This window comes from Ornithorhynchus anatinus, chromosome X2 (genome assembly GCF_004115215.2).
Source record: "Ornithorhynchus anatinus isolate Pmale09 chromosome X2, mOrnAna1.pri.v4, whole genome shotgun sequence".
NCBI lineage: Eukaryota > Metazoa > Chordata > Mammalia > Monotremata > Ornithorhynchidae > Ornithorhynchus > Ornithorhynchus anatinus.
The window spans coordinates 3493778-3510462 of record NC_041750.1 but is presented as its reverse complement, the minus strand read 5'-3'; the positions used below and the strand labels follow the sequence as shown (position 1 = coordinate 3510462).

The 16685-nt window shown below is 55.0% G+C and overlaps 1 protein-coding gene across 3 annotated transcripts; it reads right to left on the bottom strand.

Moving 5' to 3' along the window:
* Positions 1–8573: 8573 nt before the first annotated feature.
* NME5 (NME/NM23 family member 5) lies at positions 8574–16647 on the bottom strand. 3 transcript variants are annotated; one of them, XM_001521787.5, is made up of 6 exons: positions 16585–16647; positions 15094–15304; positions 13942–14147; positions 12110–12210; positions 10239–10357; positions 8574–8708 (listed from the first exon to the last, which is right to left on the bottom strand). In XM_001521787.5, exons 2-6 carry the CDS (start codon positions 15229–15231, stop codon positions 8610–8612), a joined length of 663 nt encoding a protein of 220 aa, XP_001521837.2. In that variant the 5' UTR covers positions 15232–15304; positions 16585–16647; the 3' UTR covers positions 8574–8609. The 3 variants fall into 3 exon arrangements, with proteins under 3 accessions (XP_001521837.2, XP_007662155.1, XP_003430066.1); XM_007663965.3 differs by having other exon boundaries at positions 10239–10354; XM_003430018.4 differs by lacking the exon at positions 16585–16647 and adding an exon at positions 16497–16564.
* Between the last annotated feature and the right edge of the window lie 38 nt (positions 16648–16685).

Sequence of the window (16685 nt, the reverse complement as noted above, 5' to 3'; positions counted from 1 at the left end):
GCGGCTACCGACGCCGCCGAACACTGTCTCCTCACGAGCGCTCAGAAAGCGTTCGACAGCGACGGGAGACAATCGGCGTCTCCCGGCTCCCCGCCCCGTGCGCCCTTCCGCTAGACCACGCTGCCTTCCCCGCGGAAGTTGAAGAACAAGGGGTGCCCCGGCCCGAGCCGGGCGAGGGGGCGGACCTGCACGGAGGCAGGTGGATGGACGAGATGACCCCGGGAGGGCTCCGCGGGCCGGGGACTGTCCGACAGAGGCAGAAGGCAAAAGACCGAGCGGGCCCGGATTCCTCAACCTCGAGGCGACTCTTTCCAAAGCCGGGCCCGACGTCTCTGTCCAGCTGGCGGAGGGTGTATGTCGGAGTCTAAGCGGGCCTGCTTACTGGCTCTGAGAGGTCTGGCCCCCTTCTCCTCCACCCCCTGACCCGTGGCCTTTCACCCCAGGCTGGGGGCAGGAGTCTCAGACGCTCTGACCCTAAAACGCCCACAAGGCCCCCAAGTGCCCCCCGCCCGAGCCAGCACCACCAGGAGAGTGCGGATGTCCCCCCTGCCCTCCCACTATTCCCCGTTCCCGGCCAATAACTGATCGGTCGGCCGATCGATCGAAACCCATTTTACAGCTGAGGAAACTGAGGCCCGGAGAAGTTCAGCGGCTCGCCCAGGCTGGCCAGGGCACCGGTTCCGCCACACCGGGCTCCCACCACGTCACCGGGGGTAGGGATCCGACCCTTCTAAGATGAAACGTCCGCCCGCTGGCAGAGCGGAAGTCCCTCCGGAACGGGAACTGGGATCCGTAGAGTCCGAGGGAGGCGGATTTCACCGATGCGGGTGGAGGACGCCATTCTAGAGGCCCAAAATGGATGACGCGTCGGCGCCGTGGAGTCGTCTCCTTAAAGCAGTTTGCGATGACTTCCTGGAATGGATCCGCCCGTCTCTTTCACGGCGGGGGAAACCTCCATCCTCGGCTTTAAAGCCTTCAATCACTTCGCCCCTTCCTACCTCGCCCCTTCCTACCTCGCCTCGCTATTCTCCTACTCCACTCCAGCCCGCGCACGCCGGCCCTCTGACGCCGACCTATTCGCTGTACCTCAGTCTCGCCTATTTCGCCGCCGACTTGCGCCCGCGTCCTGCCTCTGGCCTGGAACGCCCTCCCTCTTCGTGAGCGACAGTGACTCTCCCCCGCTTCGAAGCCTCATCGAAGGCCCGTCTCCTCCAAGAGGCCTTCCCTGCCTGAGCCCTCCTTTCCTCTTCTTCCTCTCCCTTCTGCGTCGCCCTGACTTGCTCCCCTATTCATCCCCACTCCCGGCCCCATGGCCCTTACGTCCACATCTCTAGTTTTCTTTGTTTATATTCATGCCCGTCTCCCCCTCTAGATTATAAACTCGACGTGGGAAGGGAATGCGTCCGTTACATTGTTCTACTGTCCTCTCCCAAGCCACGCGGGTGGCGCTCAATAAATACGACTGACCTCCCGAATAGAAAAGCCGGGAAGTCTAGAGGGCAGAACTGCCTCTCTTGGCAGACCCCGGGGCTGATCCCTGCTCTGCCAACGCGTCTGCTGTGCCGCCTCGGGCGAGTGGCTTCGCTTCTCCGTGCCCCTGTTACCTCATCCGTGAAAGAGGGATGGAGATGCGAGGCCCAGGTGGGACGTGGACTGGGTCCAACCTGATGAGCTCGTATGAGCGGTCTTGAAACCATCCTGAAACCATCTGGAGGCCAGAGCCATAAGGAAACTCATGAGCTCACAGTCCGAAAGGACCCCTGACAGTAACGACGCTCCATCAGTCACCTTGACAACAGAGATTCCCTTCCCTCTATTCTCCGGCTGCTTTTCATATGCAGGGGGAGGTGCTCCGTCACCTTGCCTCTTGGGGAGGGGGTGGGAGGGAGTTTTCATTTCCCTCCCTCTTCCCCCAAGTCAGAAAACCAACGTTTTTGATTTGCAAACCGATCCCTTACCATAACAAAGTGGAAAGGTCTGGCTTCGCTGGGCCGGCGGAGAGGTGGGGAGGGGGGCGGGGGGTATTAGATGAGGGGAGGGCGAGGACTGGTGGGAAAAACTTGAAGAGGGTCCTTCAAGGGTCTAGGGAGGAGACGGGGAGGGGAAAGAGCACGGTCTGAGGCGGGCGGGGGAGGTGGGATCTTGGACAAGTCATTTCACCTCTCCGTGCCTCAGTTTCCTCATCTGCAAAATGGGGATTCGATACCCGCGTTGCTCTCGGACAAGTCATTTCACTTCTCTGGGCCTCAGTTCCCTCACCTGCAAAGTGGGGATTCGATACCTGGGTTGACTTGGACGAGCCGCTTCCCCGTGCCTCAGGTCCCTCATCCGCAAGGGATTCGCTACCTGTGTTGATCTCGGACAAATCGGTTCACTTCTCTGGGCCTCAGTTCCCTCATCCGCAAAATGGGGATTCGATACCTGGGTTGACTTGGACGAGCCACTTCCCGGTGCCTCAGTTCCCTCACCTGCGATATGGGGATTCGATACCTGGGTTGACGCGGACGAGCCACTTCCCCGTGCCTCAGTTCCCTCATCTGCAAAATGGGGATTCGACACCTGGGTCGATTGCCGGTACTCCGTGACGTGCAGGGCGTCGTACTAAGCGCTTGGCAGAGCGCAACAGATTGAGTAGTCGCGATCCCCGTCCTCAAGGAGTTGCCGGTCTAGCGGAACGGGGTGGCTTTCTGCCTACTATACTTTCCTGACGCTTCGCGTGAGGGGAGTCGGAGCAAAGAGGCGGGGTGCCCTAGTGGCTCGAACCCGGGCCTCATCGGTGACATGGGCTGGGACATGGACTGCGTCCAACCTGATCACTCTGTATCTACCCCGGCGTTTAGTACGGTGTTTGGAACACAGTGAGCTCTTAACGAATACCCTAATTATTATTATTACCATTATTCTTTGTGCCTCCGTTTCCGTATCGGTCAAATGAGGGTTCATTCATTCATTCGATAGTATTTATTGAGCGCTTACTATGTGCAGAGCACTGTACTAAGCGCTTGGAACGGACAATCCGGCCACAGACGGAGACGATCCCTGCCCATCGACATGCTTACTTTCTAATGGGGGAGACAGAAGGACAAAAACGGCACAACTTAATCGCAATAAATAGAATCGAGGGGATGCACAAACTCATGAACAAAATAAATGGGGTAATAAAATAAATAGGGTAATAAACCCCGTTCTCCTTCCCCCTTAGACGGAGCGCGCCAGGTGGGAAAGGGGTTGTGTCTGACCTGATTGGATTAAGTCTACCCCAGCCCTTAGGATTTGGTGTATATTAAGTGCTTTACAAATAACCACAGTTATTATTAGGATGCCCTGCAATCACCCTAACTTGCCTTAGGATCAGGCACTTCTGGGTGGGACAAAATGGATCAGTTAATGGAATTTACTGAGCACTCACTGGCTTCTCGGGGCTGGGTCGGGGGAGGGTGTCTTCTAGGGACCCCGGCTGGACGCTCCAATCATTCGCTATTCCTTCAATAGTATTTATTGAGCTCCTGCCCTGCGCAGAGCACTGTACTGAGCGCTTGGAATGTACAATTCGGCAACAGATAGAGACAATCCCCGCCCATTGACGGGCTTACAGTCTAATCGGGGGAGACAGACGGACAAAAACAGTAGCAATAAATAGAATCAAGGGGACGTACATCTCATCGACAAAAATAAATAGGTAATAAATAGCTCCAGTGTTCAAACCATAGTCCCCTGCCTCCAGGCAGGATGTTCCCTTCCACAGCCCCTCTCCCCAAAACCTGTCGGCTACAGAGATGGAGTTCTCAGACCTTCTCTGACCACCTGGTCTCGGTACCCCAAGTCTCTCCCGGTGCCATACACCGGGAAAAATGAAGAAAAGTTGCCCCCCCCCCCCCGCCCGTAATGCCTCCCAAATATTCTATTATTAGTAATGATAATATTCGTCAAGCGCTTGCTACGTGCCAAGCACCGCCCTAAGTGCTGGGGTAGATGGGAGCTAATCAGGTCGGACGCCGTCCACGTCGCACGTGGGGCTCAGAATCTTAATCCCCATTTTACAAACGAGCCAACTGAGGCCCAGAGAAGCGAAGTGACTCGCTCGAGGTCGCGCAGCAGTCAGGTGGCGGAGCCGGGATTAGAACCCAGTTCCTTCTGACCGCCAGGCCCGGGCTCTTGCCATCAGGCCACGCTGCTTCACGTTCCTCCGGGATGGCGGGCCGGGACAAGTCGAGAGACGGATTCCCTACTCCTCTGGAGAATTCAATCCTTCCGACTACCGCCCCTAGCCGGTTGCTTCCCCGATCCGCCTCTCCAGCCGTAGGCCGTTCTTCCCCCAGCGCTCCGTCCAGCGCTCTGCGCACGGTAAGCGCTCGACGGGCCGAATCTCGCCCTGGTCCCCAAGCTGACCCTCACCGAGGGGCATCTGCCGGGGCCTCGGAGGCCGAGGCCTCCCGTGCAAAATCGGTGGGCCAGGCCAAACGAGTTTGACCGTGACTGGCTTTGTTTTGCAAAGGAAATCGGTGAGTCGGCCCCACACCGGCTCCCCCTAACCCCCTCCTCGATTCAGGGGGGAGTCACAAAGGCTGAGGAAATGAAACTCAATTTCCTAGTCATGCAAATGATCCGCTTATCAAACCGCTTACGACCCTCCCGGCTCCCCGGCTGAGCGAGAGGGGGCATTTTATTGCCTTGTTGTCAACTGCCCTAAACCCCCTTCCCCCTGGTCTCGCTGTTCTCTGCTAGGCCCAGCCCCAACCCGGACAGATCAGAGCTCGGAGGGACTTGGAGTGGCCTGGAGGAGCAAGGTGGCCCGGTGGTCGGGGCCCCGGGGGTCGGAAGGAGCCGGGTTCGAACCCCGCCTCGGCCCCCGGCCCATCGATGACGGCATCCGTCGATGATCCGCGCTCAGACGCGCCGGGCACCGTTCTAAGCGCCGGGATAGACGCGAGGCGATCGAGTCGGACCCCGTCCCCGTCCGACCCGGGGCCGGCCCTCTCGATCCCCATTTCCCAGATGGGCCCGGCGGAGCGAAGCGACTCGCCCGAGGTGACACGGCAGACGGGTGGCGGAGCCGGCATTAGAACCCGGGTCCTCTGACCCCCAAGCCCGGGCTCTCGCCACCAGGCCGGGCCGCTTCTCCCGTGTCCCGAGCTCAGCGGTGGCGTCTTCGGAACCGCAAGCGACCAACAAGACAGCACGACCCAGGGTCAGTAGCTGTGAGGGCCTGGGGTCGCTGAACTGTGCGTCTCCTAAATACAATAACTATATTTTGGTATCTGTTAAGCGCTTACTATGTGCAGAGCGCTGTTCTAAGCGCTGGGGGGATACAGGGCGATCAGGTTGTCCCACGTGGGGCTCACCGTCTACATCCCCATTTTCCAGATGAGGGAAGTGAGGCCCGGAGAAGTGAAGTGACTTGCCCAAAGTCACACAGCCGACAGGTGGCGGAGCCGGGATTGGAACCCATGACCTCCGACTCCCAAGCCCGGGCCCTTTCCACTGAGCCACGCTGCCGCGTTTGCTAAGCGCTTCCGATGGGCCAGGCACTGTACTAAGCGCTGGGGTCGATGCAGGCTAATGGGGTTGGACACCGTCCCTGAACCTCATAGGGTTCACAGGTCTTCATCCCCATTTTACAGATGAGGTAACCGAGGCCCAGAGGAGTGAAGTGACTCGTCCAGGGTCACCCGGAGACGAGCGGCGGAGCCGGGATGAGGACCCGGGTCATTCCGACTCCCGGGCGTCTGCTCTATCCACTAGGCCATACTGCTTCTCGCTCTTTCCTGGGCTCTTTCCGCTAGGCCGTGATCCGTTCGGGGAAAGGCGAAGGCTTCGAGGCCCCCAATAGCCCATCGATCGATAGGAGGGATTGTGGACAAACCTCCGCCAACTCAGCCGGAATTTATTTTACGGTCTGCCTCCCCGTCTGGGCTGTAAGCTCCTGGTGGGCCGAGAACACGTCCACCTGCTCGGTTGCACTGTACTCTCCCGAGCACTTAGCACACAGTAAATGCTCAAAAAAATAACACAATGATTTCGTACCCGAGCCGGGTTCGGCTCGTACCAGCGGGGATTTCGGCCCTTGGTATCTGTTGAGCGCCTCCTGAGTCTCGAGCGCTGAATAAAGCGGCAAGACGCGGCGCGGCCTAGCGGAAAGAGCGAGGGCCCGGAAGTCGGAGGATGCGGGTTCTGATCTCACCTCCGCCACGTGTCTGCTGTGTGACCCTGGGCAAGTCGCTTAATTTCTCTGTGCCTCAGTTACCTCGTTTATTAAAACCGTGAGCCCCGCGTGGGACGGGGACTGCGTCCAATCTGATTACCTTGTATCTACCCCAGCGCTTACAACGGTGCCTGGCACGTGGTTAAGGGCCGAATAAATACCACAACTATTATTATCATCATTTCTAATCTAGGACGGAGTCAGATACTGAAAGAAACTACGATGGGGGGAAGCAAACGTCAACAAATCTGAAGGGGCAACATGAACTCCATCTCCCTTCTCCTAGATCAGCGATGTAGTCATTCTCTTTACCTGTTGGATATTGTTCTCCCCCAAGCACTTAGTACAGTCCAGTAGGTAATCGATAAATGTGATCGATTAATTCCCTGTGTAGAGATGAAAAAGGGAAGAGAAGATAATCCGACTAATAAAAATAACAAATATCATTACAGCGTTTGGCGCACGCCAAGCACTTACCAAAAACTATTATTAGAATTATTCTTCAAGGATGGTAAGCAACTTGGTGATGCAGGTAGAAGACTGAGAGCCTCAGCCTAAGTTCCTAAGCTTCAGAGGTTTTTTTTTTGGGGGGGGGGGTGGCCTGATTTTTCACAGTCTATTTGCTGAATGGCACATTATAAAAGTCAGAAAGCACCATTGAGAGAATGAGCTCAATTCAGAGGCTTCGGCCTTCACTGTGGAGGGGTGACTTTATATTGGGTGCTCTAGCTCCGCCAATTTTATGGTGCTAGCGGGGGACTCTCCTCGAGGGGATGTTAAAGACTCCTTAAAATGTTCTCACACACAGGGAAGGGACTTTTTTTTTTTAAAAAAAAAAGATAAGGATTCCCAGCCGGCAAATCCCACCCAGAAGGACAAGAATTTTACAACCTCCTAGCTGAGATAAGGCTGCTAAATTTCCCCCCTCTTCACCTCCTCCCCAACTCTTGCCCTCTTCACCCATCGGGGGGGCTTCTTCAACACCCCCTGCTTCACCCCCGGCCCAAACGGCAAATTTAGGGGGAGCCGAAGAGGATGGGGTGGGTGAATTGTGTCACGTGTCTGTTGTACCGTCCTGTTGTACTCTCCCATTCATTCATGCAATGGCATTGAGCGCTTACTCTGTGCGGAGCACTGTCCTGAGCGCTCGCAACGGACAATTCGGCAACAGACAGACAATCCCTGCCCAGTGACGGGCTCGCGGTCTAATCGGGGGAGCTCCCAGTACAGTGCCCCGCACACAGAAAGCGCTCACTAAATAGGATCGACTGGCTGGGGGTTGAGGTCACAGGGTGGGACGATTTAGCTTTCCTAAGCATCTGTTCATGCAGATGAAGCAGGTGAAATTAAAAACCCCTGGATTTTTTTTTTTTTATGGCTCCATCGGGGCTATTATCTGCCCATTTGTCGGCAAGTTGTTCTTGGCCTCTCTTTCTCCGCTCGGGGAAGGCTGGGAGGACAGAGGGGAGACCTCCTCCCGAGGTGACGTCAGGGATGCTTTAGAGAGGGCGAGGGCAGAGAAGAAACCCATCTGGTCAACCCGGAGGACAAAAGGTGACTGGGGAGGTGGCCCAAGGGGTCTCAAGGGAGAAGCGGCCTGGCCAAGGCCGGGGGACCCGAGTTCGAGCGGTGCCACTGGCCTGCCGCAGGCCGGGCTGAGCCACTCCACCTTTCTGTCCCCCCGTCTCCTCATCTGCAAAAAGAGGGCAACGATCCCCGGCTTCCGACCCGGAGTGTCGGGAGGGCCAAAACGAGAGAGCGCTTAGGGGATGAAAGCGCTTTTCAAATATCACGGCTCTGAGGATAGGGACGAGGCGAAGATACGGATTTGTTAAGGGCGTAAGAAATTCCACAATTATTATCGCTATCCTAAGTTCTACGGGCCAGGCGCTGTACGAGTTTGTCAGGTCGGACACAGTCCCCGTCCCACACGGGGCCCACAGTCTCAATCTCCATTTTACAGAGGAGGTAACTGAGGCGCGGGAAGTGAAGTGACTTGTCCGAGGTCCCGGAGCAGACAGGCGGCAGAGCCAAGATTAGAACCCAGGACCTTCTGACTCCTAGACCCGTGCTCTATCCACCAGGCCTCACTGCTCCTCATCTCTTCTCCTTTCCTCTTAGTGAGCCCCGGGAGGGACAGGGACCGTGTCCCACCTGATTATCTTTCATCTACCTCGGTGCTTGGCACACGGGAAGCAGGATATTCAAAAGAGACGCTAATTCTGAATTTATTTCATTTTTTTCAAGTTTGGCCCAACAGCTTTCGGAGTACATTCTTTGACAACAAAATGTATTTCATTTCTCACATGACCGCTCAGAACCCTGACGCTAAGAATAAACTGCGTTAAAAAAAGAAGACAACAGAATCAAATTTTTTTCCTCACGACAACGTGAAACAAACGATGCTTCAGTTTTCTTTATTTGAGAAAGGTTCTTCCACAGTTATTTGGGGATGTACCCTGGGCTTGTTGGGGTTATTTTTCAGCAGCCAATCAGCCAGCCAAGTCTACGGGGGGAAAAAAAGGACGCCTTTAGGATTCCCTACGTCGACATTTTCAAAACTTCCCTTGGACAGCCGCCTGATCCGCTCGGATCGGGCAGCCGGGCTGATGGAGTCGGTTAGGATTTGGGTTATTTTTTTGGTTTTGTTTTCAAGCGGGGCTCACGGCTGCTTTAGCGGCTCTTCAGATGTACCTTCCAGGCCCCGGCAGCCAACTTCCAAACTTCCTCTCAAATAATCCCGCTCTCTTGGCCAGTCCTCGCTGGGCGGAAACGGCCGGGGGAGGGACCCCGGAAGGCTCCCTCCCGTCCCGGGCACTGGTCAGCGGAAGCACGGTGAGCTCCGTTTTGGACCCGGCCAGGACCACGGACTCTTCCTTCCAAGCACGGCAGGGCAGCGTGGCCCAGCGGAAAGAGCCTGGAGCCGGAGGACCTGCATTTTGATCCCGGCTCCGCTGCTTTTAATAATAATAATGTCGGTATTTGTTAAGCGCTTACTCTGTGCAGCGCACCGTTCTAAGCGCTGGGGTAGACACAGGGGAATCAGGTTGTCCCACGTGGGGCTCACAGTCTTAATCCCCATTTTACAGATGAGGTAACTGAGGCCCAGAGAAGTGACTTGCCCACAGTCACTCAGCCGACCAGTGGCAGAGCCGGGATTCAAACCCATGATCTCTGACTCCAGAGACCGTGCTCTTTCCGCTGAGCCACGCCGCTCTTCTGCTGGGTTACCTTGGGTGAGTCGCTTCCCTTCTCTGGGCCTCAGTTACCTCATCTGCAAACTGGGGTTGCAAAGCCCGTTCTCCCCCTGCCGAGCCCTCCGTGCGACCCATTATCTTCTATCCGCCCCAGCGCTTAAGAACAGTGCTTGACGCATAGTAAGCGCCTGATGAATGCCACAGTTATTTCTGGGTTCTGATCCCGGCTCAGCCAATTGTCTGCCGTGTGACCTTGGACATGTCACTTAACTCCTCTGTGCCTCAGTTCCTCAACTGTACTGTGTTTGAAGCAGGGAGGCGGCGTGGCTCAGTGGAAAGAGCCCGGGCTTGGGGGTCAGCGGTCGTGGGTTCTGATCCCGGCTCCGCCGCTCGTCAGCTGGGTGACCTTGGGCGAGTCACCTCATTTCTCAGGGTTTCAGTGACCTCATCTGGAAAATGGGGATGAAGACGGTGAGCCCCACCTGGGACAATCCGATCCCCTTGTATCTCCCCCAGCGCTTAGAACGGCATTATATCATACTATATCATATTATACTTTCTACATGCTCAGTACTCTGCCCTGCCCCCCGTAAGCGCTCAATAAATACGCTTGAACGCCCTGCAAAACGGGGATTCGAAACCTGTCCTCCCTCCCCCTCAGACCGGGAGCCTTACGCGGGATCGGGACTGTGTCCGACCTACTTAACGTCTACCTACCTCAGCGTCTAGAACAGTGCTTAGTGAGGGCTTAAGAGATACGGTTAAAAAAAAAAAAAAGGGGGGGCGGGTTTGAAATCCGGGGAGGGCGTCGCTAAAGTAGGGAGGAAAAGGTTGCTTACGAAGGGGTCTGCCGGCTTGTGTTTACAAAGCTCCGTGAGTCCCTTCAGGAGAGTTGGGTTGACGTAGAGGTTGAGGTAGTCCCTGGCGGCCGCTCCGGTGGAAATGGGCTCGATGACTGCTGGACATACAAAGGGGCAGACGCGGGATGTTGCTATTTGTTTGTTAAGCGCTTGCTACGTGCAGGGCACCGTCCTAAGCGCCGGGGGAGATACGGGGTCCTCAGGTTGTCCCACATGAGGCTCGTAGTCTTGATCCCCATTTTGCGGACGAGGTCGCCGAGGCCCAGAGGAGCCAGGGGACTTGCCCACGGTCGCGCGGCTGACGAGCGGCGGAGTCGGCATTCGAACTCACGACCTCGGACCCCCGAGCCCGGGCCCTCTCCAGTGAGCCACGCTGGGATGTGACGGGGGGGACAGTCATCCATCCATCCATCCATCCACGGCAGGCAACAGAGCGTAAGCGGAGAGAGCCCGGGCCCGGGAGTCAGGAGGTCGTGGGTTCTAATCCCGGCTCCGCCCCTCGTCCGCCCTGCGACCTTGGGAAAGTCGCTTCATTTCTCTGGGCCGCAGTTACCTCAACTGTAAAACGGCTGCGATCCCCACGTGGGTCAGGGAGTGAGTCCAACCCTATTTGCTTGTCACCACCCCAGTGCCTAGTACAGTGCCAGGCACATAGCAAGCGCCTAACAAATACTACAATTATTATTATTATTATTATTATTAGAGCTCCTCTTTCTCACCCCCGATTTTGGATGCATCAGGGTTTTACCCATTCACTCATCGATTCATTCATTCCATAGTATTTATTGAGCGCTCACTATGTGCAGAGCACTGTACTAAGCACTTGGAATGGACAGTTCATCACCCATCACCGCTGCATCCTCCACTGGCCTCTTGGGATGGGCCCCCATCAAAACGGTTTTAGCCAGTCAGTCGATCGTACTTATCGAGTGCTTACTCTGTGCAGGGCACCGTACTAAATGCTTGGGAGAGGAGAAGAGAACAACGGACCCCGCCCACAAAGCTTGGAATCCCATTTCCGGTCGGCGCCGCAGGTTGAGAGAAGCTGGGCGGAAAGGAGACCTGGGTTCTAATCCCGGATCCGCCACTGGCTGGTCGTGTGACCTCGGCTAGGTCACTTCACTGCCCTGTGCTTCAGTTTCCTCTGTAAAACAGGGGTGAGATGCCTATTCTTCCTCCCTTTTAGACTGTGAGCCTGTGTGGGACAGGGCCCCAGTTACTGTTAGATTGTACTCTCCCAACCGCTTAGTACAGTGCTCGGCACGTAGTAAGTGCTCGAGAAATACGACTGTGTCCATTCCAATAATCTGGATCTTCCCCAGTGCCTGGCACATAGTAAATTCTTAACAGGACTATTATTATTTAGGTTCGTGAAATGTCTCAGGCACAGACACCACAGTGGGAAAACCGGACCAGCCGAGAGCGTCGGGACGGGTGATGGACGACGGCAACGTTGGACAGGAGATCCCGACTCCTCCATCCTTCGATCTGGACCCTGACGTGACAGCACTTTGTCCCGACGACCTGACCGAACGAGGAGAGCCAAAGACGCCTTTCCTCTCCATCGATCGCTCGTTCGTATCCGTCGAGCACCGCCTGTGTGCTGAGCACTACCCTAAGCGGTTGGGAGAGTCCAATGCAGTTAGCTTGACAGCTTCCCTTCCTTCAAGGAACTTAGAGTCTCCTAGGGACACGGCCCTGGCCTAAACGCTTGGGACGGTCCAACGGAATCCGTTGATATGATCCCTGCCCTCGGGGGGCTTATAAAACCGGGAGCCGGCCGCGAAGAGCCGGATGCGAATCTCAAGGCGAGGCTACTTAGCGAAGCGTTACTGGCTGAGGGGGCTCACCTGCAGGAAACATGAACCGGATTTCTTTTTCCGCAGCCGCAAAGGTGTCACTTCCGTGAACGGCATTCCTGAGGTCGTCGGTGCCATAGATTGCCCGCAGGCTAAGAGCAAAGGAGACTCGGCTATTATCTAACATCTCCAGTTCTTTCCAAGCCATGTTTCAATCAATCAATCAATCCATCGATCAGTGGGATTTACTGCATGCTGTGTGCAGGACACCGCGCTAAGCGCTTGGGAAAGTCCGACATGACAATATAACAGGACCGATTTCCAGAGCGACTGCCCTTGCAAAGGAGATCTTTTTTTTTTTTTTTTAATGGTGTTTGTTAAACGCTTATTATGGGTCAAACACTCTTCTAAGCACCGGGGCAGATACAAGGTCATTAGGTCGGACCCCGTCCCTGTCCCACGTGGCGCTCACAGGCTAAGTAGGAGGGAGAACGGGGAGTTTCCTCTCATTTTACTATTGAGGAAACTGAGGCACAGAGAAATGACCGCCCAAGGCCGTAGAGGAGACAAGCGGGAGAGCTGGGATTAGAACCAGGTCCTTCCGACTCCCAGGCCCGGGCTCTAACCACTAGGCTGCCCACTTAAAACCTCTTTGACCGTGTTCGAATAGACCAGTCTCGAGCCGGAGAAGCAGCGTGGCCTAATAGCGTGGTTCAGGCTTGGGAGTCAGAGGTCACGGGTTCAAATGCCGGCTCCGCCACTTGTCAGCTGGGTGACCGTGGGCGAGTCACTTAAATTCTCTATGCCTTAGATACCTCATCTGTAAAATGGGGATGAAGACTGTGAACCTCACGTGGGACAACCTGATTACCCTGTATCCACCCCAGCGCTTAGAACAGTGCTCTGCATACAGTAAGCGCTTAACAAATACCAGCATTATTATTAATAGATAAAAGCGTGGACCCGAAAGTCATTAGAACTCGGGTTCGAATCCCAGCTTCGCCTGCTCTGTGGACCTTGGGTAAGTTGCTTCCCTTCTCGGCTTCGCCGGGGCCTCTCACCTTGAGTAAGCTTGACACTTTTCCTTCCTTCAAGGAACTTGCCGTCTATTTTTCTAGTTTTCTCACCTGCAAAATGGGGATCTTCTAGTCTCCCTCCCCCTGAGACTGAGCCCCATGCGGGGCAGAAAACGGGTTTGATGTGATTACTTGGTATCTCTCCCATCGCTTGGCCCATAATGGGCGCTTAACACCTCCAGAACAGAGTGGTTCTGGGGAGGAGCTCAGGGAAGGAAGCGGGTTTCTATTCCGGCGCTTGGGCCCTCTGCACCAACGCAAGCACATTCTGAGCTCCCTCTGGCACCCATCAATCAATCGAAGGTATTTATTGAGCGCTTACTTTGAGCAGAGCTCTGTACTAAGCATCTGGGAGAGTACTGTCTCCCCCTCTAGCCTGTCAGTCTGTTCTGGGCAGGGACTGTGTCTCTTTATGGTCGTACTGTAGTCTCCCCGGCGTTCAGTGCAGTGCTCTGTACACCGTAAGCGTTCAGGAAATGAGATCGCCTGACTGACAACAATATATGTGCTACACGAGTACAACCACGATAATATCAATATAACAGGTAGATGCATTCCCTGCCCACACCGAGCTTACAGCCTAGAGGGGAGGTCGAGTTTCGGCGACGTCACGCAACCGCCTGGCTTCCTCCGCCGACCTCCTCCGGCCTGTAAACCCTGGGTGGTTCCGGACTGCATCCCATCTGATCCTCCGGCGCCAACCCCAGCGTTTAGCAGAGTGTTTGACCCCCACAGGAAGTGTTTAATCAGCGCCGGAAGGGAGACGGGGGGTGTGGGGGGTGGGGTGGGGATCCCCGGGGAAATTACCTGCCAGGGTGGGTCTCCTTAGCTCTGAAGCTGTCCCGGGGTCCCATCAGCTCTTTCCAGTAGGAGATGGCCTTGTCCCGGGCCAAAATCATAGCCACGAGCGGCCCAGAACTCATGTACGCCGTGAGATTGGGGAAGAACATCTTCCCGTAGAGCTTCGCGTAGAAGTTGCTACACTGCTCCGGGCTGAGCTGGAGTTTTCTTCTCTGGGAAGGGAGCGGAGATCAAAAAACTGGATTACAGCCGGCTATTTTCTTTTTTTAAAATTAGTTAAAAACGGAGGTTTTGCCCCGCTTCTGCTAGAGGTGAATCAACTGACCCATCTATCGATGGTATTTATCGAGGGCTGACTGCGGGCGGAGCACTGCCCTGAGCGCTTAGGAAAGCCCAATAGAGATACTGTTGAGTGGGAAGAGATGTGACCCAGGCAGAGGGAGAATTAATCAGGGAAGGCCTCCTGGAGGAGGTGGCATTTCAGAAGACAGGGAGAGCCGAGGACTGGCCGGTCTGAACGGGGAGGGAGTTCCAGGAGGGAAGGAAGGCATGAGCGAGTGAGAAGCAGCGCGGCCTAACGGATAGGGCACACACCTGGGAGCCAGAAGGACCTGGGTTCTGATCCCGGCTGACACTTGTCAGCTCTGTGACCCTGGACAAGTCATTTCATTTTTCTGGGCCTCAGTTCCCTCATCCCTAAAATGGGAATTACGACTGCGAGCCTCATGTGGAATACTGACCCCCGTCCAACCTAATCAGTCCTTATCTACTCCAGCGCTTAGTACAGCCCCAGGGATGTAGTAAGCCCCTAACGAATACCATTTTAAAAAAAGAAGTAAAGAAAGTCAGCCCCAGGAAGCCTGCAACTGAGGCTCTGATTGATTGCCTCTCAGAATACTATCTCACCCAGCAACAGAAGCGCCCGAAAATAAATTCCTGCTAGCAGCATCCAAACTCTATTTTTGTCAATTTTCCAATCTGCAAAACAGCAATTCCATTCACCAAACTTCCAAGGAGATGACTACCTAGCCTATAAAAACCCTACCTAAATACCCCAAGCGGGGACAGGTACATGAAATAAATTTGTCATTCAGAAAACCGGTCATTTATTTATTCGGTTTCAGGAGAAAACATCCCAGAGGGTTAGGATAGATTTACCTGAATAATGGTGAATCCAGATCTGAGAATTATATCTTCGATCTCTTCTTCTTTGTCCACAGCGTCGGGTTTGATCACGGCCAGAGTTCTTTCCACATAAATCTGAGGGGGTGGCATTAAGTTCTCCATCTTGTCCATTTCGGTAAAATAAAACCGTTCTTTTCAAGTGTGGGTAAACTGACACGAAGCCCCAAAAGGCAAGGGAAACCACCTAAGGAGGAAATAAAGTGGAAGCACAAGCTTTCCAATTAACTTACGGGAAACTGAATCTGTAAAACGTTCAGATTCTCAGCAGTCTTTTCTGAGGTTTCATAACTCCGGGACGCTTTATGGCAAACCGCCTTATTAAACGTGCAATCAAAAATGCCACTTTTTATTTCGCCACCATCTTAAGCGGCTTGCTAAGATCACCTGGCACTTTCCAAGCGCTTAGCACAGTGCTCTGCATACAGTAAGCGCTCAATAAATAAAAGCAGAGAGTACTCTGCCCTCCTTCAAAACGTTACTGAAGGCACGTCTCCTCCAAGAGGCCTTCCCTGACTAAATCCTCTTTTCCTTTACTTCAACTCCCTTCTGAGTCATTAAAACCCCAACGTGACACAGACTAAGCGTTCAACGAACACCACGTTTATGATGATGATGATGTGGGTTCTAATCCTGGCTCTGCCACTTGTCTGCTCTGTGGCCTTGGGAAAGTCACTTCTCCGTGCCTCAGTTTCCTCATCTGTAAAATGGGGATGAAGGCTGGGAGCCCTGTGTGGGTCAGGAACTGTATCCAACCTGATGATCTTGTATCTACTCCAGCGCTGAGTACAGTGCCTGGCACAAAATAAGCGCTTAACCCGGACCACAATTAATTATTATTATTATGGTACTTGTTAAACACTTATTTGGTGCCAGGCACGGGTCTAAGCGCTGAGGCAGATAGAAGGTAGTCAGGTGGGACCCAGGCTCTGTCCCATACTGGGCTCCCACTCCCAATCCCCATTTTACAGATGAGGAATTGAGGCCCAGAGAAGTGAATTATTATTCTTTGGGCCAGTCACTTCACTTCTCTGGGCCTCAGTTGCCTCATCTGTCAAATGGGGATGAAGACTGGGAGCCCCATGTGGGGCAGCCTGATCATCTTGTATCCTCTCCGGCGCTCAGAGCAGTGCTTGGCACATAGTAGGCGCTTAACAAACGCCATCATCTTTATCAATATTCTGGGAGCAGGTGCCACCCCCCACTGCGCCTGCGCAGTGTCGCCGCCGCTGCCATCCCCATGGCGCCTGCGCAGTGTCGCCGCCGATGCCATCCTCCCGTTGCGCCTGCGCAGTGTCGCCGCCATCTCCACCGCGCCTGCGCAGTGCCGCCGCCTCCTCTGGCATGGCGGGGTGGAGGAGGGGAAAAGCAGATCGCACCTCGCAGGGGGAAATCGCTCATCCCGCTGAAGGGGCCGAAGGCGACGGACGGGGCGTCCCTCCCTTCGATTCTCGGGCCGACACTCACCTCAGCGCCGGCGGCTCCCTACTTCCGGCGGCCCCGGCGCGCACGCGCGCCCCGTGGTTGCTAGGAGACAGCGTCCTCCCACCGCCGAGGACGACGGCGGC

Coding starts and splice junctions, on each gene's coding strand:
- NME5 (XM_001521787.5), bottom strand. CDS start 15,231: ATGGACAAGATGGAGAACTTAATGCCACCCCCTCAGATTTATGTGGAA. Junction 12,211..13,941: donor AAGGAGACCCACCCTGGCAG/GTAATTTCCCCG, acceptor CTTTGCTCTTAG/CCTGCGGGCAATCTATGGCA. Junction 10,358..12,109: donor CCGGTTCATGTTTCCTGCAG/GTGAGCCCCCTC, acceptor TTGTATGTCCAG/CAGTCATCGAGCCCATTTCC.